Raw genomic sequence first — 27,383 nt, forward strand, 5'->3', positions numbered from 1 at the left:
GGGGGGTCCAGTAGCAGCTTTACACTCGAATCTGCAATAATACTCTTCAGCTCCAACATTTTCAAGCCTAGTGTAGTTTTTAAAGGTGTGAACGATACATTTCCCTTCAATACTTTGAACATCATAGTGATCAGACAAGAAGAGCTCTTTGGCTCCATGGAACTGCCTCCTTCCCCCAAGTGATTCTTCAGGACGGTAATACCATCGACAATGCACCTTCACATTGTTCCTTTGCATCTGCTTCAATCTTCTCAACACGCGCCACACATGGAGGCTTACCGCTTACCAGCATCCAATGGACGCATTAACACACAACCGCCCACCGCAACAATCACATTTCCAAATTGATAAAAATGTCCCTTCATAACCGCAAAAAAACGAAATCGACCCAAGATCACAGCAGTGGTGACGTAACACAACTTCATTGAATCAAACCTCAAGCAACCAAAAGAAAGCTAAGTTTCTGTATAAAAGAACAGATTTATTTTTTCCCGTTCTTTCAAATTGAAATGAGTGTTTATAGAAATATATAATCGCAGCTCAATAACCCAAAAAGAAGCATTCAAAAGAGTGAATTAGTTTAACATAGAGCTTGGTATGGACTAACCTCTAACAGCTCTGGTGGTGCCTCTGATAAGTGTATACGAGTCGATATCTTCCTTGCCAAGCTTGCACTTCGCAGAAGAGGGGTTTTCGCCATGAAATTTAGGGTTTTGTTTGGTTTCTCTTGCTTTTTCGATTCTGTTACTCTAAAATTTGTAGAAGTTCGATGAGAAAAAAGAGCAAAAAACTATCCGATGAGATGAGAGATGACGAAATCAGAAGCAAATGGAGGAGAAACTGGCTCATCCATGTCTTCTATCCGCCGTGTACATCATCTCCACCGACTGCGGCGGTTCCGTTCTGGTATGGTATGAGTATGACTGAGCTGAATCCTTAGCTCGCGAGAAGGTTCACTTCTCTCTCTCCAAATGGGCTGATGGAAATGGCTCAGAAACCTGATGATTTTTCTCGATTCCTTTATCGTCTTCTGTTGGGGGTAATTTGTTTTTTTGGACTTTCGTAGATTGATATATCTGATTCTGTAGATCCTTTTGGGAAAGCTAGTTTTGGCTCTATGAGAAAATGTATCATTTTAGAACAATCATGGATAGCAAAGTTTCAGAATTGAATAATCTCTATTGATTTTGCTTAACCTAACCTCTGCTTCTGGATTCTGCTTAACCTAATGCTCTGTTGGGTTTCTGCATTGGTGGTGGTTTCATGGTTGTTCGTATTTTGAAATAGCTGATAGAATTAACTCTATTGATTTGCAAGGTATTTTACTGGCGCTGGGGTTAATTAATGCACTGATTCATGACTTCTATGCCAGAGAAGTTACCAACCCAATTCACCTATCTGTGGACACTGGTTTTGCAAACGACGCAAAGGTACCATAAAAGCTTTTGTGATCGTCAAACCTTTCACTTGGTAATGGAAAACTCGCTGCACATACTACATACAGCCTCATTGTGTCTAGATACTTCAGTTTCTGCATACTTCAGATTTTAGGAGATCGTTTCTCTAATGATTGTCAATGAATGGTTCATACTGCAGTAGTGTGAACCATTTTATGGCTTTATTGATCCTGACTGATTAAGAAAATATCATTTTGATGTGCAGTTGATGATTATGTCCTCAAGGCAAAAGTTGAGGACAAACTCGCAAATGACTTGGAATGAATGGAGCTTACATCGAAGCCAGAGGCTGTTGACTTTAATCAACGATCGATGCATACAAATATGTTGATAGTGTCGTGGTGGTAAGCTTGTGATTTCCTTCAGTTAAAATGGACCAATTGCTTCTGTTGCACTTATCAAGCATAACAAGGACACAGTTGAGTCTAGCGGAGAAGCTAAACATTTCGTTGAACAAGTATTTGTGTAAGAATCAGTCTCTTGTTTTTGTTTAAACAAGTATTCGATAAGCTCGTGAATGATAGTCTCCGATCAAGACAATGCAAAACACTTTGGTTAAAATACTAATAGTTGTTTGTTTCTTCTGTTGTTTCAGGACCCATTGCTTCTCAATTTCTTTTGTCTTTGTTTGATTTTCTCCGATTTTGGATAGGGTTTTTTGGCAGTTTCTGCCTGATTTTGATTGAATTAGTGATTTTGGTAGAGATTTATAAAGATTTGGTTAAAAGGTTTTGAGGTTATGATCATTGGATTTGAATAAATGTAGAAAATTTTACCATAAATAGCTCACTTTTACTTGCCAATCCCACTTAATCTGGGCAATTGCAACTTCACAATTTGAAATCGTCAGAGTCGCCAAGGAATAATGCAAAAGGTTGAAACTTTATATGTATACATGATGAGATTTATGGTTTAGAGAAGAGATGCATCAATCTAATCTATTGTACATAATGGGACTACTAGGATCAGTGATTTTAGAGTTCTCATTGTGGGTAAAGGTTGATTTTTTTTTATATGGTCTGTTTAGAGAAGAGATACAATCTTCGATTGGTACTGAACTTTTTCTTGTGATCAAAAATCAGTAAGTGATGTTTTTCCTTGCTACCATTTTGCTTTTACATTGTTAATTTCCGGGATTTGATTGTTTGAATGGATTGATTTGATTACAGTTGCAAACAGTGTTGAAACAGCCATCTTTACTGACCATTGTGTGTGTGTGTGTCTTAGAGATGAAAGAGAGACCAAAGACTGAACCCGAGAAGGGAAATTTGCCACAGCTTGTTAATTTGATTCATACATTTTCATCACGAAGGAGGAGGAATGAGGATTATTGCAAGCCAAATCCATATAACCGATCGAAGTAGGGACAGTTTATATCATATGTTTGATAATTTTTCCATGTCTCTTCTTCCTTCATAGGCTCACAGTTTCTTTCTTGTTTGCGTTCATAGGGGAAGTGGAGGAACAATTCAGTTTGATGTTGCAATTGGTTCATGTTAGTGATTCCATTGCATGACCATCCAGAGATGACTGTGTTTAGCAAAATCCTCTATGGATCACTTCGTGTTAAAGCTTACTATTGGGTCGAGCCTCCATGTATTATCTCACAAGACAAGGTGTTCCCGCTTCTCTTCCAGGAAATTTATTTTAAATATTTTTTTGATTAAGTACTAATTTATGTTACTTCCACAGCCCATTGGAGTACATAAACAAAACTGCTATAAGAAATCCACAAGAACAACCTATGGCTGCAGCTTTCCATGAAAACATTGTTTCCTCTTCTATATCTTCTTCTTCTTCTTCTTCTTCTTCTTCTTCTTCATTTGATGGCTCCTTCTCCTGCGTAGAGCATGGTACTTGGATTTGCACTCCACAGATTTCGCTGTTGTTGGCGTAAATGTTTGGATCATTCAATCTGTCTAGCTGAGGACCTTCAGGGATTTTACCTGTAAGCTTGTTGTTACTCAAATCTAAAGTATTCAGCTCGCTTAGCTTGGATAACGTTTTGGGGATTCCACCAGTGAGGTTGTTGTGCGAGAGGTCTAAGCTTTCTAGCTTGTCAAGATCTCCAAACCTTTGTGGGATTGATCCAGAGAACTCGTTGTTGGAGAGGTTCAAAACCTTTAGGCTTTTGAGATTGCCTAAAGAAGCTGGGATATCTCCGTGTAGCTTGTTCTTGGAGAGATCTATGAGAGTGTAGAGGTAGAAGTTTCTCTGGAAAAGAACTTGTTTTGATTTCTTCCAGTTCACTACAAGACTAAATATATTTTGTGCTTTGATGTCTATTAACCTGTTTACGTCGGTTCTGGAGCTGAAAACGTTACGCCTAACCTTAGATGAGCTCACAGGAGATTTTATCATGCATGTAAGATTCCCAAGAGATGAAGGGAGATATCCATCAAGATTGTTCTCAGAGAGATCCAAGACCTGAAGCCTTGTGAGATTTGATATTTCTTCTGGGATTGAACCTTTGAGGGAATTGTTTCTCAGGCTGAGAACCTCTAGAAAAGAAGGTAACTGAGAGGTTAAACTCGCAAACTGTCCAGAGATTTTGTTGTCATGGAGATCAAGACGGATCAGATTTGAGAGATTTCTGAAGTTCTGAGGAAATTGGCCACTGAAATTGTTGTCACTCATTAAGAGCATACTGATGGACTCCCCAAAGTAAGCTGGAACATCCCCGGAGAACTCATTGGAAGATATATCAAGCCACACAAGGGGTGACAAGGGACCGAACCTCGGGAATTCACCTGATAATCTATTCTTTGACAAGTCTAACAACGTCAGAGCGGAGCATTTTGTAATAGACTCTGGTACTGATCCTGAGAAGTTGTTTTCAGACAGCATGAGTACCATGATATATGATGATACGGCAGTCGTATCAGGGATCTGACCAGAGAAGTCGTTCCTTGATAGTACAAGACTGATTGAGCTCCTAGACTGAAAAAGATTTGGAGGCAGAGCGCCTGAGAGTTTGTTGTCTGACAAAATAATGACTTCGATTGTCAGATTAGATAGCCATGCGGGGAAACGTCCTTCGAGTCTGTTAATGCTCAAATCCAAGTAAACAAGACTTGTTTGATTCTTGAGCCAATCCGGAATATTCCCTTGTAATCCACAAGAACTAAGTGACAGATGTGTTAACTTAGACTGTTGAAAGGCATAACCATTGTTGTTCCATTGGAATTTGTTTCCTCCAAGCCGCAGTATCTTCAGCTTTTGAAGACCAAACAACCAAGCTGTGGGAATCTCACCTGACAAGCCATTGTTATTTTCAAGCTCAAGGGTTTCAAGATTTTTTAGATTCTGAATTGACGATGGTAACCCACCCGACAACTTGTTCATGCTCAAAGACAGAGATGATAGATTGACTAAGTTCCCAATACCATCCGGAATTTCAGAAGACAAGAAATTGTTCTGAACATCAAACCTTTTTAGCTTCTTTAACCGTGATACACACGATGGTATGGAACCACTGAACTTGTTCTGCCTCAAACTCAGCTCCCGCAGTTTGGCAAGACTACCTTGTAAGAGATTTCAAAAGGTAGGAACATTTTAACACAGGTTCAATCTACATAACATGAATATAAAGTTTAGTTTTTGAGAACTTATTTTCTAGTTTACCTATTTCTGGAGGAATGTCTCCACCGATGAGATTCTCATCTAAGATCAGTTCATGCAGATTCTTGAGCTGTTTGATGTCACCACTCAACGTACCGCCAATAACATTGTTACTTAAGTCAAGACGCTGAAGAGTCTTCAAAGAGAACAATTCATGAGGAATAGAGCCGTTAAAGAGATTATAACTCATGTCAAGAGAGATCAAGCTGGTCAAGTTCACAAACGCATCTCCAGGAATCTCTCCTTCAAAACCACTTCGGCTTATGTTAAGATACTGAAGAGTCTTCAAAGAGAACAATTTAGTAGGGATAGAGCCGAGATAACAACTCATGTCAAGATGGATCAAGCTTGGCAAGTTCATGAACGCATCTTCAGGAATCTCTCCTCCAACTAAACTCAGGCTTATGTTAAGATACTTAAGAGTCGTCAAAGAGAACAAACTAGGAGGGATAGAGCAGTTAAATCTATTCCAACTCATGTCAAGAGAGATCAAGCTGGTCAAGTTCACAAACGCATCTCGAGGAATCTCTCCTTCAAAATCACTCCAGCTTAAGTTAAGATACTGAAGAGTCTTCAAAGAGAACAATTTAGGAGGGATAGAGCTATGAAAGCTATTCCAACTAATGTCAAGAGAGATCAAGCTGGTCAAGTTCACAAACGCATCTTCAGGAATCTCTCCTCTAAAGCCATTATAACTCAGGTCAAGAGAGATCAACCGTGGCAAGTTTACAAACGCATCTCCAGGCATCTCTCCTCCAAATAAACTCGAGCGTAAGTTAAGATACTTAAGAGTCTTAAAAGAGAAAATATTAGGAGGGATAGAGCAGTTAAAGAGATTATAACTCATGTCAAGAGAGATCAACTTGGTCAAGTTCACAAACGCATCTCCAGGAATATCTCCTTGTATGAAATTCCACGAGATATTAAGCGTAACGAGAGAATTTATACGCAGAACCGGTTTCAGAAAGCTTAAACTCACTGAGGCTGAGCCATCATAATAGAAAAGAGAGCTCAGATTTAGGCCTATCACTTCTCTGGAAGGTGAACGAGCGTTACATCTCACGAGTTGCCATTTGCAGCAATCTGAGTTTGGCCTCCATGTCTTGAAACGTCCCATTAAGTCGATTTCTGCTTTGGAGTGGTTCTTGACGTTGTGAGTTATCAGCAAGTTCTTGAACTCGAGAAGGGATTGTCTTTGGTCTTGTGGGCAAGAGAAGGATAGTTTTGGTATGAAGAAGACGAAGAAGAAGATGAAGAGCAAGCAGGAGAGAGGACATGGCTTCAGCATTTTTTTGGTCTCAAAGCTTTTTCGTTTGCCAATTGCCACTAGCAGTGTCTTCTTTGTCTTGCTTTGTACTTATGAGAAGTCCAAGTTGATTGGTAAAATGGCTAAAATTTCTGCATTCTCAACTAAATTGTTGAAATTTCCATCATGTTGACTTGAAACCATTGACTCCACATTTGTTAATGCATTATTAATTATCTAAAACACACAAAAAAAAAAAGATATACACATGACATTTTGAAAATGTATAATTGTTCCGAAAAGCTTTTATTAAACTCAAAACGCATAAAAGAAAATATTTATTTTCCATAAATTAAGTGAAAACTATACCACAAGTCTTTCACTTCATCTTCATGTCTGCATTCTCGAATACGTAAATCGTCGAAATTTCGATCATGTACTTGACTTGAAACCATTGACTCCACATTTGTTAATGCACTATTAATTATCTAAAACACACAAAAAAGATATACTGTACTCTGTACATATGACATTTGATAATGTATAATTGTTCCCAAAATCTTCTATTAAACTCATAAAAGAAAATATTTATTTTCCATAAATTAAGTGAAAACTATACCACATGTCTTTTTTCTTCCCATAAGAGAGACACCATTTATGTTTACGCCGTATACAAAGCCAATAAGTAAAACTTACAGGCCCAACATTTTTTCTGGTTACAGTAGCAGTTATGAAGATCTCGTGATAATACATATATAGATAGACAAAAAAGAACAAACCCTTGCAGAAAGTTTTAGAATTTCTGAAGAACAACAGAGTTGGCGAGACCAGCTTGTCCAATGGTCTGAGTGAGATCAGTCAAGGGCTTTGGTGGGAATTCCATTGCCTGAAGCTGGTAGTTCACTGGAGCTCCAGGTCGAGATGAGTCAATGAAAGAGCGAATGTCGTTGATCGTGTGATGGTGATTGAACTTAGCCACCAGGCGTGTCCCATCAGCTAGTCTTAGCTGTATCGATGTTGTTGGAACGGTTTCATCTATTACAAGACTTGGAGATGGCGCTTGTGCTGCTGAACCGGCTTGGATGGGAATGACAGTTGAATCTAGAGCCACCGGTGGGCTACTTCCGCTGCCATCATTGCTGCCACTTAGAGTTCTTCCGACACCTTGAAATGAAACCCTACGCTTCTCTCGTTCCTTCAATGAGAAACAAGACCGGTAACACGGTCAATAAAAAAAGGGAAGCAGACTAAATAGTATCTCATCTAGCACCACAAAAAAAAAATGTATTGATCAAATCTAGCAAGACCAAACTACCAGTTTCAACAATTAGTATTTCTAAAATTTCTAATACAAAATGAACCAAACTCAAAGATACTCATGTAAATCTGAGTGTAAGCAAGTGCTAGTTATGGTCTTGAAACTAGTGTGAGCAAGTGCTAGTTTTGGTCTTGAAAACAAAGCTGATCATGAAAAAAATATACGAGATGGATAGAGTACTAATACAGAGGACTCACAGGGCATTTCTCTTCCCTTCGCATCAGATTGACATGTACCGAGGCTCTTCTATCAGCAGGCTCAAGCTCTTTTGGGCACTCAGACTTACGAATGCTCTACAAGAACACAAACTAAATCAATAACAGTTACACAATGAAACTCATTCATTCATTCATCTATATAACACCATCAAAAGTAGTTTTATGTTAACCTCGAGAAAAGATGCATTCTCAGGATCATCCAATTTCCTCAAAGGACCATCATCAATGGTGAATCCATTAGACCAGAAAACAATGTTGTAAACAACAGGCTCAGGCTGTTGAGGACCAGCAGACACATTTTCACCAGAAAGCAATCTCCCAGTCCCAGTGAAACTCCTGGAACTCGAAGTAGGTGGCTCAAGAGGTCCTTCCACAGCTCCTAGCTGTCTAGCTTGATTAAAAATCTCATCAACATCATCTTTCTTCGAAGGATCTTGAACTAACATACCACTGCCAAGAACAATAAAAACATAACTATTAGACAACATTAAAGAACCCTAAATCGATTTTAGAGTGTTATAAACATCAATTTGAACAGTTTAAAAAAACTATTTTAATGATTATAAAAAAACATCGCAATTAATAATAAATCATTATCTAATTCGATAACTCTAAGTAGATCCAAAGACGATCCCCCACACACACTTCTTTAATCATCATCACTTGTAAAACAATGGAAACAAGAGGACTGACCTTTTCTCACCACCGGTGTAGTATTCTTGAGGTCCATCGGAATCACTGTCGGAGTCAGGACCAGACCTACGGTTAAGATCGGAAAGAGTTCGGATTTTACCACGACTACTTAATGGCTTCGCAGGTTTCTTGTCTTTCGAAGACATTCTTTTGTTCTTAAAGATAACGATGTGACGAACTGAAAACGAACGCTAAAGAAGAGAGACGAACGAATAATCAAAAGAATGAATCAATCAAGAAGATGAAGATGAAGATGATGAAGATATCAAAACGCAACGCTAGATATAAGAGAGACGCTCATTTGTCTTACGCGCTGATTATGCGCGTGGAGTTTATTATCAGTAGATTTGGTTCTGTACTCCTGTGGCTGTGGTGTGTGCGAGCGCGTGACTTCAGAAGGAGGAGTACAAAAAAAAATAGTATAAAAGATTTGATATGTTTTGGTTGGTACTTGTGGTTTTGACACTTTTTTAGTAACTTTCGTTGTGGCATGACGTTTTCTTGTTCCTTCTATTTTAATCTTTGTTTATTTGTTTAAGCTTATAATATCTACTTATGTCGACCCCCATAATTGGCCTATTTCAATAGTTTTCTTTGTTGAAATGATTTTATTTAGAAACTAGAAAATGTATCAAATATGGTTTTTTGGTCTAACCGGTTTTTCTAACAACAACGAACGAGAGATATGAATTTTCAACTAAACGAGTAAAAAATGTTGCTGTGGCTAAAAAAAGCTCTAATGGCTGAACCAGACAAATTCGGATCAGACCGGATTTTTTAAAAGTTATTCTATGTTGTTTTGGGCCCGGTTAGGTTGGACCAGACCGACCAAACATCAGTTTCCAAAAGTTAAATGATCATCCCTATTAAACCACAAAATTGGGTTCTGAGCGTACGGCAACATCTCCAAATGAGACAATGGATGGTAATAAAATCTGGAATGATATGAAAGTTTGGTTTAAATTTGTGAATCTTCTGTTGGAGGGGGTAATCAATGTATCCTCTCTAAAAAAATGTCACCACCGGTTTTAGTTATCAAGTTTGTTTAACATTTAGAACTAGATTGAACATACTTTCCGCTTTTATAAGATGATCATCTCTTCTTCTTTGGTTCTCCTGCTTCTGTGTACTCCTTGATAAGGGCTTCAACATCTTTCCAGAATAAACCCTCAACAAGAACTCCATCTTTTGTGAGCCTAAATACACACGCACATACACAAAAAAAACCCCATTTTAAAACAAGATTACGATATACAAAGGTTATGGCGTGTGCACATGTACGAACAATGCAGAGAGAGAGAGAGAGACCATTGAGTGACACTTTTGGTGAGCTGGACTGACTTCCCAGCTGAGATTGAGTTCGGATCAGCACTGTCGATGGTGAGAGTGTACAGATCAGAGAATCTAGGTAACTTGGAAGAAACCACCAAACCAGTGCTGGTGAATGATCCCTGCATACCAACCCCATCCAAACTTCAAATCAGGAAAAGATGAGCTAAACAACCAAATAAACATGGCCTAACAACTGTACCAAAACCATTAATCTGCTAACGAAATAATCATAGCAACTGAAATAGCAAAACAAAATGGAGTTCTCTTTCTTCCCTAACCAATGAGCACTAATCATATGTTTGGTAAGATTGCATCCCATCGTAAAGATATTAATAGCATGTCTCATGTAACAAGACATTACCAATCACATCTACCAAGAGATACAAGAATTTCCACCGCACAAATTATCAAGACTTGAAAATAACATTGGAGAAAAAATTGATTAAAGTGAGTGGAGTGAAAGGGAAATGTTGCACCGCTAAAGCTCGATTCGTAAACATCAAGATCACCAACGTCATGCAAACACTACTAGAATATATGTGAAGCTAGCAGAAGCACAGTTCTAGTTATTTACAAAATAGAAGGACATCAAAATACACCACCAGCTATGAAGAAATGAATGTAGGGTAGTATGTAAATTATGCAACCAAATCAAAGAAACAACAGTCAGCTGTGTTACAAGCAAAACAAGAACGAAGTCCAAAAACACACAACCTATCAAAAGAAACACTCAATGAAACAGTATTTTCCCAACAGCCAGGAAACAAACCTCAAGAGGATAGGTGAACAGTATAGCATTCTTCTCCTTAATGTACAATATCAGCTGCATTACCGCAGTCAACACCACATACTTGCCAGAGTCAAGAAATAAACAAATCTATATCCAAAAGATTAAGACTTTAAGCAGTCTATACGATCATACATAAACCTTTTTTAGACATTCTAGTTTCTCAAAATCTAATCCAAACAAGACAAAGCAATCGAACCATACCAAGGAAACAATTATCAATTTCAATTCAAATCTATCCTCAGTTTCAAGCTTAATCTTAACGAATCAAGCATCTAACGAATACGATGACCAAAACAAAAAAGGATATAATCCGATGCAGCAGATCAAAAAGTCTCTGTTCTGAGGAAACTTCTTGTTGTAGAATTGAGCAACAAGAGCAACCACGATTATAATCCCTCCTAAGAGAAACTTGACGTTGCTCAATCTCACATCCTCCTTGTACCCTCGGCTCGTAACGATCTAATCAGCCCAAAAAAGGACAAAAATTTGATTGAGATTTTATGGAGAAATCGAGAGACGAAATTGTGGGGACTGGTTAATGTTGATTTGTATGACTTACCTCGGAGACGGATTCGTCGAGGAGGTGTTTGATAGCGTTGTGGTCTAACAAGTTAACCTTCTTAGCGTTCTTAGTCACAGAGTCTGCTTTCTTCTCTTCCATGGCTGATCGAGACAAATATCAAATCGCTGCTTCCAAGTTTCTCTTGCAGAGTGAGATATGCTTCCTGTAAGAGACGTTTCGGTCAGAAGACTACAATCTACGAATGGTACGCTGTCGTTTCGAGCTCGTTCATATTGGGCCTCACATGGGCTTCAGACATACGACGCCGTTTCTCGGGGTCTGTTCTTTCTAAGTTCTAAACACAGATAAAGTGGAGGAGTCTCAGTTTGACGTTTGTAAGAGCGAAATTAAATGGAGAAGAAAAAACATTTTAGATTTAATTATACTTTAAATTCGTGTAAGTGGTTACATTGGTGTAAAGGTAATGATTATGAACCTTTATTATCCAAAACATGATTCATTCTGGAAAAAAATCACCAAAAAACTTCACCAAAAGAACCATCTTTTCGAAGCAGGAGGTTTTGGAGCTTCATCATGTTCATCCTTTGTTCTCTCCTCCATTCCCTGCTTCAGTGACTCCAGTCTTTTTCTGTAACATCCACACACACAGAAAAATTCAGCTTTAAGCTAAGCAAACCAAAATCAAACAGTATACTACTACATAAAGGGTTTATAGGTTTCACTTTCTATAATACTAACAATCAGATATACAGAGCAAAGTAAAAGCAATTTGGGAAAACAGTTGGTCATGATGGGTTCATCTAGTCTCATGCAGCATATTATATGCAATGATACTATATTATGAAAATTGTTATACTATGAGGTTTAAATTTGTTACAGTACTTGGTATCCGTCATCCGACCGTGCAAACTCCATCTCCGGCGAAATCCTTCAATTCCTTCAGCTCCACTTGCTAGAATCAAGTGCCTAATTATAAAGCAAATGAACTGTATTAGGGAACATTCTGGATTTAAGAACAGAGTTTCAATTTGTGAACATCTGTAGATATACATGATTACATGGTTGCACAAATCCAGCGACAAACTCTTCACATATAGATTATCCAAAACAAAATATACTACAAAAATTTTGAAATCTGAAATTGTCTATGCATCACATTGCAATGTTAAGAAAGAGTACCTCTCTAGTGATGTGGCCTCAGCTTCAAGCTGAGTAATCCTTTCCTTAGCCAGATCAATAGGCATAGACAATCCTAACTTGTGTTCGCTCTCTTGAAGTCTTACTCTCAATATCTTGTCCTACCAGAGAGATTACAAGAAAAGGAAATATTCAAGAAAATGGACATAAGAGATGCAATGCTTTACAAAAACAAAAATCAAAGCCAATGGTTACCCTCTTTTCAGCACATTGTCGATATATGGCAAGCTCATCTTGGCAAAATGGTTCAATGTCATTGATTTGCAAGCCTAAAACAAGAGAATACAATACCAAATAATCCAAACCGTGGATAGACTTGAATGGAAAAATTAGAGACTCACATAGGAATAGATTCCTCAAAATCCCATCGCACAATTCAACACCTTCAAGCACATGTGAAGCAATATCAGGAGGAATGACAGGGGATGGAGGACCCATCATTAGGTCATCACCGACCAGTATGGTCTCCTCCATCATCGGCTGTGAATCAACTGAAAATTGAAACACCAATATTACAACTTTTCATATAATACAGCAAACAAAAAAAAACACTTACTAATAATACCAGGATCCAAAAACACTTTTATCACTTCATATTCAATTTTCCAAGAAAAAAATATATAATTTCCATGCACAATTGTGATGCAGATTGGTGACAAGGTATACTAAAAAAGGAAATATTAAGAAGGTATACAAACACATCTTAATAGTTTTTCAAACAGCCTATGCGTTTGTAAAATTACAATTTGTTTCAAGAGTAAAGCTGCTAAACAATGTCGGTTTCCTGAGTTTGCATTCTCTAATTCACCAATTTTCCAAAATGCAACACAAGATAAGTGAAGCAACAAAAAAAAATTCACAGTTGCACAAGAATCAGTCACTTACCATCCATGACTTCTCTGTATCAAATCACTTCAAGGAATTAAGAACAGACCAAACCTGGGAACCCTGAAAATTCATATTTACAACAAAACGGAGGAAAATTGTGAGAAAAAATCTCAGCTAGGCATTTCGTCGAACAGTTTCAAGGCATAGGAAGTACATACTCGTTCAAAAACCTTTAATTCCGCAAACTGCGATAAGATCCTTCCCGGAATCAAGCAAAAAGCATCTAAAGTCGGAGTAATAATCTGACAACAAAAGGAATATAATCCGACGACGCCGATCACAAAGTCCCCTCTTCTCAGGGAACTTTCTTCTCTCAGAGACTACGAGATACCGTTGTTTAGTGGGCTAATAGCGTCTTTTTGTTTCTACTCAAATCTAATTTTTAAAATACGCTGTCGTTTCAACCATCATTTAGATTGTACAAACGACCAACTGTATTTTTACAACATCCTCTTTTGACAAAAGTCATATTCAAAAGTACAGAAGATACTGACTACTGTCTTTATATAAGTTAAATGTCTGAAAGTATCTATGTTATGTCTAATAAATATCGTCACTCAAAATCCAGCAGAGGTTTCTTGGAACGAGTAGCGGATCTTTTCTGTTCCTTCTGCTCAGTGACACTAAGAAGAGCTTTGCGACGAGCTTCAGCGCTTTCCAAGTACTCTTGTATTGGAGGGAGAGTGATCTTTTGTTCTTCTCCACCAGATTTTGCTCGACGAATCAACTGTCCAACAAATATATAACAAGGTTTTTAATCATTTGCATTCCCGTAACATTTATAGCACAAGTAGAGAAGACGAGGTTCGGATTTTAAACCTTTGAAGCCCATGCTCTCTCTGCTCCTTGACATACATCTCTAATATCCCTTCCTGACATTCTGCGTAACCAAACAAAACTTGTTATGGATTAGGTACAAACTACTGGTTGGCCTTGAAGTAGACTTTTAGTATAATATGCTAAAAGAAAGTTAGAAACTTTACGCTTCTGTGGCCTGAGCAAGCTGGAGTAGCTCAGGTTTTGAGAGTTGTTTTGCGTATTGGGTGATGATTTCTTGACGTGTTTGTAAATCCGGTAAGTCAAACAAAATCATGGAATCAAACCGGCTAAAGATACACAAACATAGAACATTTGATCAGGATACTGCAGCCAGGAATTGAACTTGGTTTTTAAGAGGTTTTTATTGCTTTACCTGATCAAAGCGGGATCAAGATCTTGTTTTCTATTGGTTGCAGCAATCACAACCACTTTTTTGTCTTGTTCAAATCCATCAATCTGAAGAAAAACATAGAAGCAGATTCATCATTCTGGCAAATAGCTAGTCTATCGTCTCGTGTATATGTGATATTGGTCATTTTTGTTGTGTGTTTACCTGCCTCAGTAATACCGACAAGACTCTACGTGTTGCTTCATGCATCTCACTATCACGAGAGATAGCAAAGGCATCGATCTGGATTTGTGAGTTAGACAAGTAATGTTTGTAATTCATAGTCAAAATTTTGAAAGGAAATATCAGACAAAAATAAGAAGCAACTTTTTTCTTCACCTCATCAAGAAATATAATCGCACCATCAGAAAGCTCATTTGCTTGTGAGAACACTGCCCCAAGAATCCGCTCGCTTTCACCGTAGTACTTAGACATTACAGCTTCAAGCGGCACATATAGCAATGGTATGCCCTGGCAATAATTTGCAAAAAGTTTTTTTTTTTCTTTTTTTTTTGAACAAATTTGCAAAAAGTTAAGAGATCAAAATTCAAAAAAAAAAATCGGAAGGTGAAATAGGGTTTGCAAGTTCTTGACTACTCACCGCTTGATTAGCAATAACACGTGCACAAGATGTTTTCCCAGTTCCTATGATCAGAGTTTATGGACATCAGAGTCATTATAGTTTCTATAAAGAAGGACGAAATTGCAAATGCACTCTTCTTGCGCTAACCTGGTGGACCCTCAAATAGAACAGCCCGGGGTCGGTTTGATTCAAATTTGGACCGTGTACCACGTACTATATCATCATACACTTCAGGACTATGAAGGGCCATTAATATTGTATCTTCTATCTCTCTGCATCATGATAGAAGTTAATATATTATATAGCATATTAATGGGATAGAAGAGCAAAGATGTAACCTAAAAAGCTTACCGCTTTTGTTAATCATATCCAGCAATATTGTCCCATGATATCTCATCGACAGAATCATCACCAAGAGGTTTGTTAACTCCATAGATTCTCACTCCCATCGATTCCAATTGAGATATAGATTTGTCCGTAGATGGTTCACGAACGCTACCTCTACTTCCACCTCCCTTATTTTGTCCAGCTTTTGTTCCAGCTACTCGCAAAGCTGAAACAAAAGCCTCAAGTTCTTCAGTAGTCAAGCTTCCCTTCTTGATGAACTCAACTTCCTAACACATTTTGTACAATCGTTAAGATGTTATAAAACAAAATAACCAAGAACATTTGACGATTGAGTAAATATCTGAAAGAGAAATGAAACTTACTACTTTATCAGAGGTGATTAAGGAACCAAAGATAAGAATGCACAAGTCATCATCTGAATCATCTTCACTCTCTCCTAGTTTCTTCTCTTTGTTTTCCACACTGCGAAGTGTTATTTGCCAAGCGACTGGACTGAAATAACAAGAAAGGGGTAGCGATTAGTTTTATACTCTACATCAGGCTTCAAATATTGGTTCTTGGACACAGTTAACGTTGAACAAGAAAATTACTTGTCCCAAGCACGCAATAGCATGTCTGAACCACCAGTGCGATCTGAGACTTTCACACCTAGTTGGGATCCAATGTTTGATATTAATTGCGCAACTTCACAAGTAGAAGGAACTTGGAACTTCAAAGTAATCTAAAACACAGAACAAACATTTGTATCATCAAAGTTTTGCATCAAGGAACACTCAGAAATAAGTCATATACCCAAATTCTCGAAACTAGAGAAAACAAAAAAAAGAGAGGGATCACTGGCGGAAACCTTTTGACCCCTGACAGCAACATTGAACCGTGGGTAAGAACCATATTGAGTTCCTTTACTTTGTATTAGTTCTTCAATCCGAGCTCGTTCTTTCTTGGCAATGTCTACATAGTTTGGTGGAGGATCTATTGGAACAGGTGACTTGTCATTAACCTGCAAGAGGTTAATATATTAACACAGTAAATGGACTAATTCATCTATCAACACCAACGATTCAAAATTTTGTTGTTTGTGTGTGTGTGTGTTACAAAACCTCATCAGATTCAGCATAAGCTACTCCAATTGCTCCAAAACTAAAGAGAGCACCCAAAAATGCAGGTGCCATGGAAAAGCATGGAGAATCGTTTAGCGTGCTGCAAGATCTCAAGACTTGATTTACTTTTGAATTACTCTGCTGCTCAAAGGTTCCTGCAAATATCAAAAGACACAATATTTACTATGAGACAAAAGATTAAACTGCACAGAGAAGTGAAAAAGAGCTCGTAATCGTCTCTAGATCATAAGCTAAACACCAAAAATCAAAATTCCAGTTATGAAAATATGAAAATTGGGATGTAAGGGGATCATAAGAAGCTTCTCTGTGCTGCTTACAATTCTAGAAAAGTCCAAATTTTTATACGAATTACCAGTTCATACAATCAAATGGGTTCAATTGAAACACGCCATGAGATAAAGGGATCGTCGAATTATAAGAAATTTGCAAATTCTTGAATTCAATAGAATACCGTGATAGAAACAGCGACGAAGCTCTCGTGTCCGTGGGTGGGAAGGAACCATGGATTTAGGGTGGGAGAGAGATCCGCGCCATGCTCGAGATGTTCGAAACAATTTGTCCAGAACCGCCATCAGAGTGTGATTACACAATTTTTCTCGAGCTTCAAAGGGTTTATGAGGTTTTTTGAGGATCCCATCCGACCGTATATAATAAAACAAACTTGTTTATGTGATTTCAGTGAGAGAAAATATTCCAGAGATAACCAACCCGGTTCTGCTGTTCAAGGAGAACCGGTTTAAATGGTAGGAGAGGTTTGGTCCGAAAATGGTAGGAAAAGCATGTTTTTTCTTGTAGTGATCCTATGCATGGGAAAGCTATTATTATATCAAACAGGAAACAGTTCAAAATACTAATACAACTTTCTAAAAAATACTAATACACTCAAAGAGTTACGAGATACAAGCTCCTTTCTGCATAGCTCACATAGATACAACATCTCATATTTGTCAAAAGATAGATACAAATCGAAAGATTTTCAACAAAGACCCCCAAACCCCTACGGAAACCCTATTAATGGCGATTGTACGTTGTCGAGAATGGCAAGAGGCCCAATCGAAATCCATGATCAAACCGGTCCAGAGACGCGACCCCCCGAGTTTCCCAAATCGGGGATCTGCTTTTGTGGCCTATTCGGATGCAGCCTGGCGAGTGGACAACCACGCAGGTTTCGGATGGGTTTTCAAGGACCCAAACGACACCTTGATCTTGGAGGGAGAGTCGTCGACTCCGTTTGTGTCCTCACCGTTGATGGCTGAAACTTTAGCAACTCTGAAAAAGCAAGTGATTGACCAATAAAAAAAAAATAAAAAAATTTGTCAGCTGCACGATAGAGTGATCTAACGTGTTGCTTTGCTTTCTCTGAGAGCATAGAGCCGTCGCTGTAGATGAACTCAACAAAAGCCTCTAACTCTTCTTGTTTCAGCTCTGACAGAGTGATTGTCTCCAGCTTGGAAGAAGCCTTAAATTTGTCTGATTCAAATATCTTCATAAACTCCTCTGATCTTGCAGACTATATATGACAAGGAAAAGAACATTAACAACGAAATCATATCATGGAAGATCATTTCTACGAATTTCTAACTGAATCAGATAATGATAAAAAGTAAAAGGAGTAGAAGACAGAAGAAGTTGCAACCAGAATAAACTTATGAGCCTGTAGCCGTACATCGACTTCTTGTTCTTTCAAATATTGTTGCCATAGCGTTGGATGCTGGCGTATGAAACTTTTCTCCTTATTATTATAGTCATAGCAAAAATCTCTCAAGTACATCTCTAAAGCTTTTCTTTCTTTGTTCGGATCCACTTCTGTTAGTAGTGTTTCAATCTCTGCAAAACTCTTGCATGCTAAAAGCTGAGAAAAACTTCTGTAGATCCATTGATTATTCCTTTCTCCTATTTTATTTTTCACTATTCTTACACAGTCCTGATATCGACAGAAACTATTATAGTCCTTACCATCGTCGAAAATATCATGGGAATCCCCGCTGTCTTGAAAGTCAGCTTCCTTAAGACGTTTCAAAATAATAAAAGTGGATGATTTATATTTAAAACTGTTGCAATCTCTCATACGTAGGCAACTGAGTCTAGAGAATGTGTTGACCCACCAAGGAATATCTTCAATCGCTGTTTGGTTTAGAACGAGAAGAAGAACGTTTCTTGAGATATCAGGAAAAAACCTTAGCTCTGAGCATCCACTGAGATTAAGACACTCGAGAGATTTAAGGTTGATGTCGGTTGGAAGTACCTCCAACTTTGTGCAATTTTCCATACTCAAGTAAGTCAGCTTATTGAGATTCTCAATAGAGGAAGATGGTAATTCCACCAAACTTGAGCAACCCCCGAGATTCATCCACTCAAGATTGGTTGCCAACAAAAGATTTGGGATTTCTTTCAGCTTTTCAGATCCCGACAAATCTATCGTCGTGAGGCATGTAAGCGGCTGAACAAAAGAATAAAAAGACAACAAGGAGAAAGTGTCAAGAATAAGATATGTTCATCTAAAATGATTTACCTTTCCCAAAGTTATAGAATTAGTTATACCATTACCTGCACTCCTTCCCATAGTTTCTGACTCTTGATTTCTTTCATGTGAAGAGTTTTGAGATTCTCTAAACGCAGGTTAGAGGGGAATTCTTCAGTAGCTGTTCGATTTAGATTAAGCCATGTAATATTACTTGAGATATCAGGAAACCTTCTTAGCCGTGAGCATCCACCGAGATCGAGCCTGTCGAGAGATTTAAGGTTGAATCCTGACGGAAGGGCCTCAAGCTTTGTGCACCAACTCATTTCCAACACCAATAGTTTATGGAGATGCCTGATAGAAGAAGTAATTTTCACCAAGCTCGAGCAATGTCTGAGCAACAATTTCTCAAGACAAGTGGCCATCGAGAGATCTGGAATTTCTTTCAAACNAGTTTCTGACTCTTGATTTCTTTCATGTGAAGAGTTTTGAGATTCTCTAAACGCAGGTTAGAGGGGAATTCTTCAGTAGCTGTTCGATTTAGATTAAGCCATGTAATATTACTTGAGATATCAGGAAACCTTCTTAGCCGTGAGCATCCACCGAGATCGAGCCTGTTGAGAGATTTAAGGTTGATTCCTGACGGAAGAGCCTCAAGCTTTGTGCACTAACTCATTTCCAACACCAATAGTGTTTGGAGATGCCTGATAGAAGAAGTAACTTTCACCAAGCTCGAGCAATGTCTGAGCAACAATTTATCAAGACAAGTGGCCATCGAGAGATCTGGAATTTCTTTCAAATTTTTAGATCCTGAGAAATTTATACGCTTGAGACCTGTGAGAGGCTAAACAAAGGCAGAGCAAACGGAAAAAACATATGTTACACTTACACACACTATAAAAAAAACAAAGAACTCATCCAAAAATTTTAACTCAAAACTTACATGAACTCCTTCCCAGAGCTTCTCGAGCTTGCTATTCTGCATTTTGAGCTTAACTAAATGTTGAGGACAAAACATAGAAGGCAAACATCTTAATGGGCATCCTATCCAGCTTAGTACTTTGAGTTTTGGGGGCAAATAGTTGAACCCTTCGGATACGTGCCATCTGACTTTTTTATATGGTTTATTGTTAATCTTTAGAAAATAGAGATTACGCATCTTTTCAAAGGCTCTCTTATGAATGTGCAACTCATCAATCCCCGACATATCCAACAATATACCTAAGACTTTTCTGGTACCCTGAAAAGAGATAATATTAGAAGTAAACAAAATCAATATCTTAACAAGTGACTACATTTAGAGGACATGCTTTAATCATATCCTTACAACGATGAAAGGAGAACTTACAGTATTATCCTCAAGTACATCGCAAATATCCTTACAATCCAACAAGAATTCTTGTTCCCCGGGTTCACTAGACTGTGTACGAACGATTTCTTTACCCATTTCTTGTACCAAACAGTGCATCCCAACAATATCTCCTCTTACATGTATGAGGGATTTATCAACTAGGTTTTTCAGCCCTATTTTAACATCCAAATCACTATCTGCGAGAACCATAATGATGTAATCAATTTTCGCACCATTGAAGAGGCATGCGATGTGACGAAACAACGCTTTATCTTCTCTGCTATCTAATTCATCATAGCTGACTCTCAAAGTCTTCTCAATTTTTCCATCCAGTCTCTTCCGAAGCCTAGGCAGCATATCCACCCAATCCTCTTTGCTCCTGCCTCGAAATAACGAACCAAAAATTTTAAGACCCAAAGGAAGACTACCTACACGCTTTCGTACTTCAGAAGCAAGTCCCATGAAACCATCAGGTGGAGAATCTTGCCTGAAAGCAGCTCGACAAAACATCTGGAGTGCTTGCTTTTCAGATGGGAGGCCAACACTGTAAATACAATAAATCCCATGGGATCTCAAAAGATGTTTATCTTTCGTAATAGCAATGATCTTGCTCCCAAGTCCAAACCATTGAGTATGACCAGCCAAGGCATCAAGCACCACTTGATCATCCAAATCATCAATAACAATAAGAAGTTTATGGTGCTTTAGCCTCTCTCCCATTACACCAATATGATCCATCTTTATGTCCCTTTTCCCTAATATCTCAGACAAGAAATTTCTTTGCAAATGCAACTTCATATTATAGTCATCTGTGTTGGCTTTATGGTAATCCTTCCTGCACTTGGATAAAAAAGCACTGTCTATGTAGACGCTACCTTGGAAATGACGAGAGAGACGACTAAATAAAGCTCTTGCAATAGTAGTCTTGCCAATTCCCGAAGAACCCCAAATCCCAACCATCCTCACTTCTTCAGATTCCAAACGCAACAATGAACTCATCTCTCCTATATGATCTTCAATGCCAACAAAATCCTCTACATCATCCTTTGGTGGATTTAAACTCAGTTTAACTAAAACATCATTGGCGAGTTCTTCTATCATTTTTGCTTCACTAACCCTAAAACAACAAGAACCAAATCAACAACACACAAAGCAAGCAAGAAACAAACTAAGTATATATGAATAATCACATCAAGAGAACGTACGTACCAGTTCGTAGAATGATATCCGAGAGTGTTAGCTACATCTATTAAAGCTCTCCTCCATAGATTGATCTCATCCTCTTTTCTGTTCTGACAAGTCTTCTCAAATATTATCCCAAAATCTCCGATCTGTTTCCTAACATGAGAAGGATCCAAACCGTAAAAAACAGGAATCACCACCAGTCGATTGCTTTCATCTTTGCATTTAACAATCTCAAGAAGCTCATTTAAACACCAGCTCGAAGAAGCGTAGTTTTTGGAGAAGATAACAACCGCGATTCTTGAGTCTCTAATGGCTCGTTTAAGCTCGGGATCAAGCGATTGGCTTCTCTCGATCTCGTTATCTTTAAACGCAGTGATCAGTTTCCGATCTAACTCCTTGAGAAAGTGGCTGAGGAATGTTTGGCGGACATCTTCACCGCTGAAGCTTGGAAAGACGTCGTATATCCAATTGCGAGCCATACGTACTGAGATTTTTCTTAGTCAATGGAGCGATCGAGGACTGAGATTTTTATTTTATTTGAGAGACTAATCAGAGAAAAGAAGTGAGAACTCTCAGCTCCGTCAAGTTCATGAGTTTTTCTTACTGTCCTTCTGGGAAATTTCCAACGAAATTTTGATTGAAGTTTCCCAAGCTTACGTACGTACGTCCGGTCAACTAAGAAGTCAAACGAAATGATGACTACAAATACAAGACTTACACATTGATTACTTGTTTGTTTGGTGGAGGATCTATTGTAACAGTAGGTGACTTGTCATTAGACCATGTAACATGTGGTCACATATATTGCTTCATGTGTGCTTGCTCTGCTGCATCAGTAAACGTAATTGATGGCTTGAAAACCGCAGAGCTAACTGAAAAATGTCCGCTTTGCCGTGCATTTGGATGAGCTCAATATCTTACTTAAGCAAGGTAAATGCATATATGCAACCAAGTCTTCATTGTTTCATGCTCTTAATCCCTGTTTCTTTTCTTAGAGTGTAGATCACCAATCGCAAGTTATATAGGAATGAATGTTTGAATTCAATTATTGTTGTTGAGCAGCCATTGTAGGAGACATTGCACCTTCTTGTGGGATCTCTAAAGAAGAGAAAAACCGAAGAGAAAGTGAAGCACTTGAACACATGTGCAAACTCTTGGGTGGAGGAGAAAGAGGTCTGTTCTTTTATATATCTTCCTTCTATCTTCTTGTGGCTCATTTGCATAAACACTTATCACTTCTACCATTGTATATGTCATTTTCAACTTTTTGTAACTTTGTGTCAATACATGAAATCAAGATTATACGGGACCAATCCATTTGTGTCAATACATGAAATCAAGATTAATATATTTGAGGGACCAAAATTTGTCCTACACCAAAGCTCATATCAAACTTAAGAAACTCTGAAAATAAGATTAATATATTTGAGGGACCAAAAATTGTCCTACACTAATGCACATGCTCTTAGCCTGAAAAGAACATAAGATATCAACACAGTGAATGGACTAATTCATCTTATCAACACCAACGATTCAAATTTGTGTTGTTTGTGTTTGTGTGTGTGTTACACTTACAAAACCTCATCAGATTCAGCATAAGTTATGAAGAAGATTCAAAAATCAAAATTCCAGATATGAAAATTGGAAACTTTAATGTAATGGGATCATCATCAGAAAAGTCCCAATTTTTAAACCAAATTAACAATTCATACAATCAAATGGGTTCAAGGGATCACCGAATTATAAGAATTTGCAATTTCCTGAATTCAATAGAATACCGTGATAGAAACAGCAACAAAGCTCTCGAGCCCGTGGGTGGGAAGAACCCATGGATTTAGGGTGGGAGAGACATCCGCGCCTTGCTAGAAACATTTTGTCCAGAACCGCCATTGGAGTGGTTTTACACAATTTTTCTCGAGCTTCATGTTGGTTTTTATTTACATAAACATAATATAGTTCAAGATCTCAACCTTGGTGTTGATGAAGACCCAATTGCTCTTCCAGCAGAAGTGGTGGCCCAAGCGGAGGCGGAGAATCGCTTCATGATCATTGGGCGTCCGGTAATGCCCCGCCGCCAGACTGCTTTAGTGGTGAGTTGAGCAACAGTGAGTTACTTAACCCTGTTCCCATTTATGAGAATGCAACAGGAGACATTCTAGGGAGAGAGGAGTATCAGAGGTACTCATTGAATATTCGCCCACGCCCTGAAATGATGGACCAAGCGATGCAAGCACAAGAACAGTTAGCAATGGAGAAAGGGAAAAGGAAGAGAGACGACAATTTGGAGTCCTCGGAGATGGGAATAAGCCCAAAGCTACTGATCCGTGAAGTTGGTGCAGCCAGCAGCTCTGTTCAGAGCACCCAGTGTAGAGGCGCGGTGGGCCCTAAACCACCACAACCTCCATGATTACAGCCTGCTGGAACTGTCAAGGTCTGGGCATAGACCTTACAGTTCGACGCCTTGAGGAAATACAAAGACAGTATTTTCCGGACATGTTATGCCTACTAGAAACGAAACAGCGTGATGACAAGATCAGTGAGGTTGCCAGTGATTTAGGTTTCCCTAACTTTGTTAAAGTTCCACCACAAGGTATAAGTGGTGGAATTGCTATTTTCTGGAAAAATTCAGTCTCTGCTTCAGTTGTATTTGCTTCAGCTAATCTTGTAGATATGCAAGTTGTCTTTAATAGAAGTTCTTTCTACTTGTCGTTTGTTTACGGTCATCCGGAACTAAGCCTCAGAAATGATTTATGGGAACGATTTGAGCGAATATCTACAACTCGGTTTGAACCATGGTTAGCAATGGGTGACTTTAATGAGATTAAAGGCAATGATGAGAAGAGAGGGGGTCCGCGAAGACCAGAAAGAACTTTCATCGATTTTCGACTTATGTTGACTACATGTGATTTCCATGATCTGCGACACATTGGCAACAAATTCTCGTGGACTGGAAAACGGTATACACACACAGTATGGTGCTGTTTAGACAGAGTAATGACAAATTCAGAATGGTTAGCTCTTTTCCCTTCTGCAAAGACTAAATTTCTACCGTTTGAAGGCTTAGACCATCGAACTGTTGTGACTAACTTATGCGATACAACACATAAATGTTTTCAGATATGACAGCCGTTTACTTCAAAAAGAGGGTTTTAAAGAAGGAGTTGTTGATGGTTGGAATTCTGAAGACTCAACAATGTCGCTATCAGATAGAATCCAGAGAAGCAGGAAGAAGATATCGGATTGGAAGAAACGGAATTGCTTGAATGTTAAGGTTCACATTGGAATACTGAAGCGGGACTTGGATCATGCGTTAACCTATGGTAACAATACTACTGATGAGATAGATCACATTAGATCTCAGTTGAATCAAGCATACAAAGATGAAGAACACTTTTGGAAGATGAAAAGCAGGAATAACTGGATGATGCTAGGTGATCGAAACACAAGATATTTTTATGCTCAAGCCAAACAAAGGCTTGCACGTAATCGGATCATTGCGATAGAGGATAACCAAGGCATGGTTTACCGAGGAGACAAGGAAATTGGAACCATTGCTGAAAGTTATTTCAAGGATTTATTTACAACAACAAGGGATTCAACAATAGACTATACCTCTGTTTTTCGAGGAATTCAAAGGAAGGTAACCAGTCAGATGAATGCTGATCTACAATGTCCAGTAACAGAAGACAAAATCAAGAATGCAGTCTTTGATATTGGTCCAAAAAGAGCACCAGGACCGGATGGCTTAACAGGAGCCTTTTATCAACAGTTCTGAGAAGACATTAAAGCTCTAATCATCAAGGAAATTGAAAATTTCTTCATCACATGAAATATGCCATCGAGAATGAACCACACCAACTTGTGTCTCATACCGAAAGTTGAAGTTCCAACTACAATGAGCGATTTCAGACCTATTTCTCTTTGTAATGTAAGCTACAAGATCATCTCCAAAATCCTAGTTGCAAGACTGCATAAACATTTGTCTTCTATTGTTTCTGAATACCAAGCGGCCTTCATCCCTGGAAGGAATATAATGGATAACGTCATTATAGCACATGAAATGATCCATTCACTAAAGAAAAGGAAGCGATGGGCTAATTCCTATATGGCAGTGAAGACAGACATTTCAAAGGCTTATGACAGATTAGAATGGAGTTTCCTTCGAGACACGATGCAGTACTTAGGCTTTGATTCAACTTGGATAAATTGGGTGATGCAGTGTGTTGAATCAGTGAGCTACTCGGTTTTGATCAATGGTTCTCTGAAAGGTCAGATATTTCCAGAAAGAAGAATAAGACAGGGTGACCCTCTATCTCCATATCTTTTTATCCTATGTGTTGAAGTCCTAAGCCATCAACTATCACAAGCAGCTGAGGAAAACAAACTCAAAGGGATGAAGATAAGCAATACTGGCCCTTCTATTAATCATTTGTTATTTGCTGATGAAGATTCTAACGGATTATGAAAGAGTATCAGGACAAGCTGTCAATCTCTCAAAATCAGCTATCACTTTCGGGGCTCGAGTTCAACCTCACAACAAAACGAGATTACGAAGAATCCTAAATATTCATAATGATGGTGGGTGTGGTAAATATTTGGGTTTACCGGAACATATTGGCAGGAAAAAGAAGGAAAATTTCTAGTATGTAATAGACAAGGTCAAACAACAAACTCAAGGATGGTCACATCGTTATCTATCAAAAGCAGGTAAAGAAATTCTCCTAAAAGTTGTGGCAATGCCTCTCCCGGTCTATACAATGAACTGTTTTAAGCTCCCCAAAGGCATTTGTGAAGAGATAAATCGTATTTTGGCAAACTACTGGTGGAGTAAAACTCCAGGCAAACGGTCAATGCATTCGGTTTCTTGGGAAAGATTGGGACTACCAAAGAAAGAAGGAGGATTGGGATTTCGAGATTTAGAGAAATTTAATATGGATCTTCTTGGAAAACAAATATGGCGAATACTACAGGCTCCAACAAGTCTTCTTACTCGATTTCTCAAAGCAAGATATTATTCGACTAGTAACATTTTCACTGCTGGCTCTAGTAATCACCCTTCGTTTATTTGGAAATCTTTGCTTGAGGGTCAAGATATGATTCAACAGGGTATGCGCTTTTTGATTGGAAATGGTGCCAATACTAATGTCTGGGTTGATCCTTGGTTACCAACCAATCAGCCGAGACCTCCTAGAAGAATAGAAGGGATAAACATGAATACTTTACAAGTTAAAGACCTTATCACAACAGAGCGGCAAACCTGGAACATGGATCTCATCCGAAGCATTATTGTTGATGAAGATGTGTCAATTATACAAAGAATTCGGTTGGGCCCTTTATCTACTCCAGATCTTCTTGGATGGCACTACAATGATTCATGCATGTATACAGTAAAATCTGGTTATTGGCTTGCTACTCATATGCATGAAGCTCAGGCAGTACATCCACCTCCAGAACTTCAAGGTTTCAAGACAGTTGTATGGAAAATGGATATAGCTCCCAAATTCAACACTTCTTATGGCGAATGCTTTCAAGGGCATTACCAACAGGAACATAGTTAAGGCACAGAAGAATAACTACAAATGCTCAATGTAAACGCTGCTGTCAACATGAAGAGTCAACAGAACACTTATTTTTTAACTGCCACTATGTCCAATCGAGATGGAGAGGAAGTCAAAATCTTAACAGAAACATCACCAGTTTATCAACTAGCTTTGAGGATAAATTTCAAGGTATAGTGGATTGCTACAACAACCAGAATCTTACTACGCTTGAACGCCAACTACCTATATGGACCTTATGGAGAATATGGAAGAGTATGAATCTGTTGGTTTTGATGTGTCTGTA

The 27,383-nt window shown here is 38.4% G+C and overlaps 5 protein-coding genes, 1 long non-coding RNA gene and 1 pseudogene across 9 annotated transcripts in view; 2 read left to right on the top strand and 5 right to left on the bottom strand.

Annotated features, from left to right (window-relative positions):
* LOC104707577 (plant UBX domain-containing protein 4-like) overlaps nt 1-8,816 on the bottom strand; it is a 10,905-nt gene extending 2,089 nt beyond the window's left edge. The window contains exons 1-4 of one of the 2 annotated variants that reach the window (XM_010423950.1): nt 8,554-8,813; nt 8,031-8,310; nt 7,840-7,935; nt 6,904-7,519 (exon numbers count right to left, since the gene is read on the bottom strand). In XM_010423950.1, coding sequence (XP_010422252.1) covers nt 7,118-7,519; nt 7,840-7,935; nt 8,031-8,310; nt 8,554-8,699 — 924 coding nt within the window. In that variant the 5' untranslated portion in view covers nt 8,700-8,813 and the 3' untranslated portion in view covers nt 6,904-7,117. Of the gene's footprint in view, nt 1-6,903; nt 7,520-7,839; nt 7,936-8,030; nt 8,311-8,553 lie in introns of those variants that run through there. The other variant, XM_019228550.1, reaches the window with a different exon arrangement.
* Nucleotides 7-4,448, top strand: LOC104707575. Its single transcript, XR_754679.2, has 5 exons — nt 7-1,039; nt 1,318-1,430; nt 1,663-2,817; nt 2,909-3,073; nt 3,150-4,448. It is a non-coding gene; the product is annotated as an uncharacterized LOC104707575 (long non-coding RNA).
* LOC104707579 (probable signal peptidase complex subunit 2) lies at nt 9,483-11,409 on the bottom strand. The gene is made up of 5 exons (XM_010423951.2): nt 11,235-11,409; nt 10,983-11,134; nt 10,655-10,736; nt 9,862-10,004; nt 9,483-9,749 (listed from the first exon to the last, which is right to left on the bottom strand). Exons 1-5 carry the CDS (start codon nt 11,334-11,336, stop codon nt 9,647-9,649), a joined length of 582 nt encoding a protein of 193 aa, XP_010422253.1. The 5' UTR covers nt 11,337-11,409; the 3' UTR covers nt 9,483-9,646.
* Nucleotides 11,592-13,613, bottom strand: LOC104707580. 2 transcript variants are annotated; one of them, XM_019228551.1, is made up of 7 exons: nt 13,454-13,613; nt 13,281-13,343; nt 12,737-12,886; nt 12,591-12,664; nt 12,378-12,496; nt 12,081-12,164; nt 11,592-11,826 (listed from the first exon to the last, which is right to left on the bottom strand). In XM_019228551.1, the coding sequence occupies exons 2-7, from the start codon at nt 13,285-13,287 to the stop codon at nt 11,724-11,726; spliced, it is 537 nt and encodes a 178-aa protein (XP_019084096.1). In that variant the 5' UTR covers nt 13,288-13,343; nt 13,454-13,613; the 3' UTR covers nt 11,592-11,723. The 2 variants fall into 2 exon arrangements, with proteins under 2 accessions (XP_019084096.1, XP_010422254.1); XM_010423952.2 differs by having other exon boundaries at nt 13,442-13,613.
* LOC104707581 lies at nt 13,760-17,194 on the bottom strand (annotated as a pseudogene).
* On the bottom strand, nt 17,428-22,190 carry LOC104707582 (disease resistance protein RPS6-like). Of its 2 annotated transcripts, none has more exons than XM_019228552.1 (7): nt 21,564-22,190; nt 20,352-21,471; nt 19,947-20,243; nt 19,805-19,847; nt 19,090-19,454; nt 18,179-18,982; nt 17,428-18,052 (listed from the first exon to the last, which is right to left on the bottom strand). In XM_019228552.1, exons 1-7 carry the CDS (start codon nt 22,016-22,018, stop codon nt 17,723-17,725), a joined length of 3,414 nt encoding a protein of 1,137 aa, XP_019084097.1. In that variant the 5' UTR covers nt 22,019-22,190; the 3' UTR covers nt 17,428-17,722. The 2 variants fall into 2 exon arrangements, with proteins under 2 accessions (XP_019084097.1, XP_010422256.1); XM_010423954.2 differs by having other exon boundaries at nt 19,090-19,357; nt 19,708-19,847.
* LOC109125964 (uncharacterized mitochondrial protein AtMg00310-like) lies at nt 26,276-27,097 on the top strand. The gene has a single exon (XM_019228789.1). It carries the CDS (start codon nt 26,276-26,278, stop codon nt 27,095-27,097), a length of 822 nt encoding a protein of 273 aa, XP_019084334.1.

Source organism: Camelina sativa, chromosome 8, assembly GCF_000633955.1.
Source record: "Camelina sativa cultivar DH55 chromosome 8, Cs, whole genome shotgun sequence".
NCBI classification, from domain to species: Eukaryota; Viridiplantae; Streptophyta; class Magnoliopsida; order Brassicales; family Brassicaceae; genus Camelina; species Camelina sativa.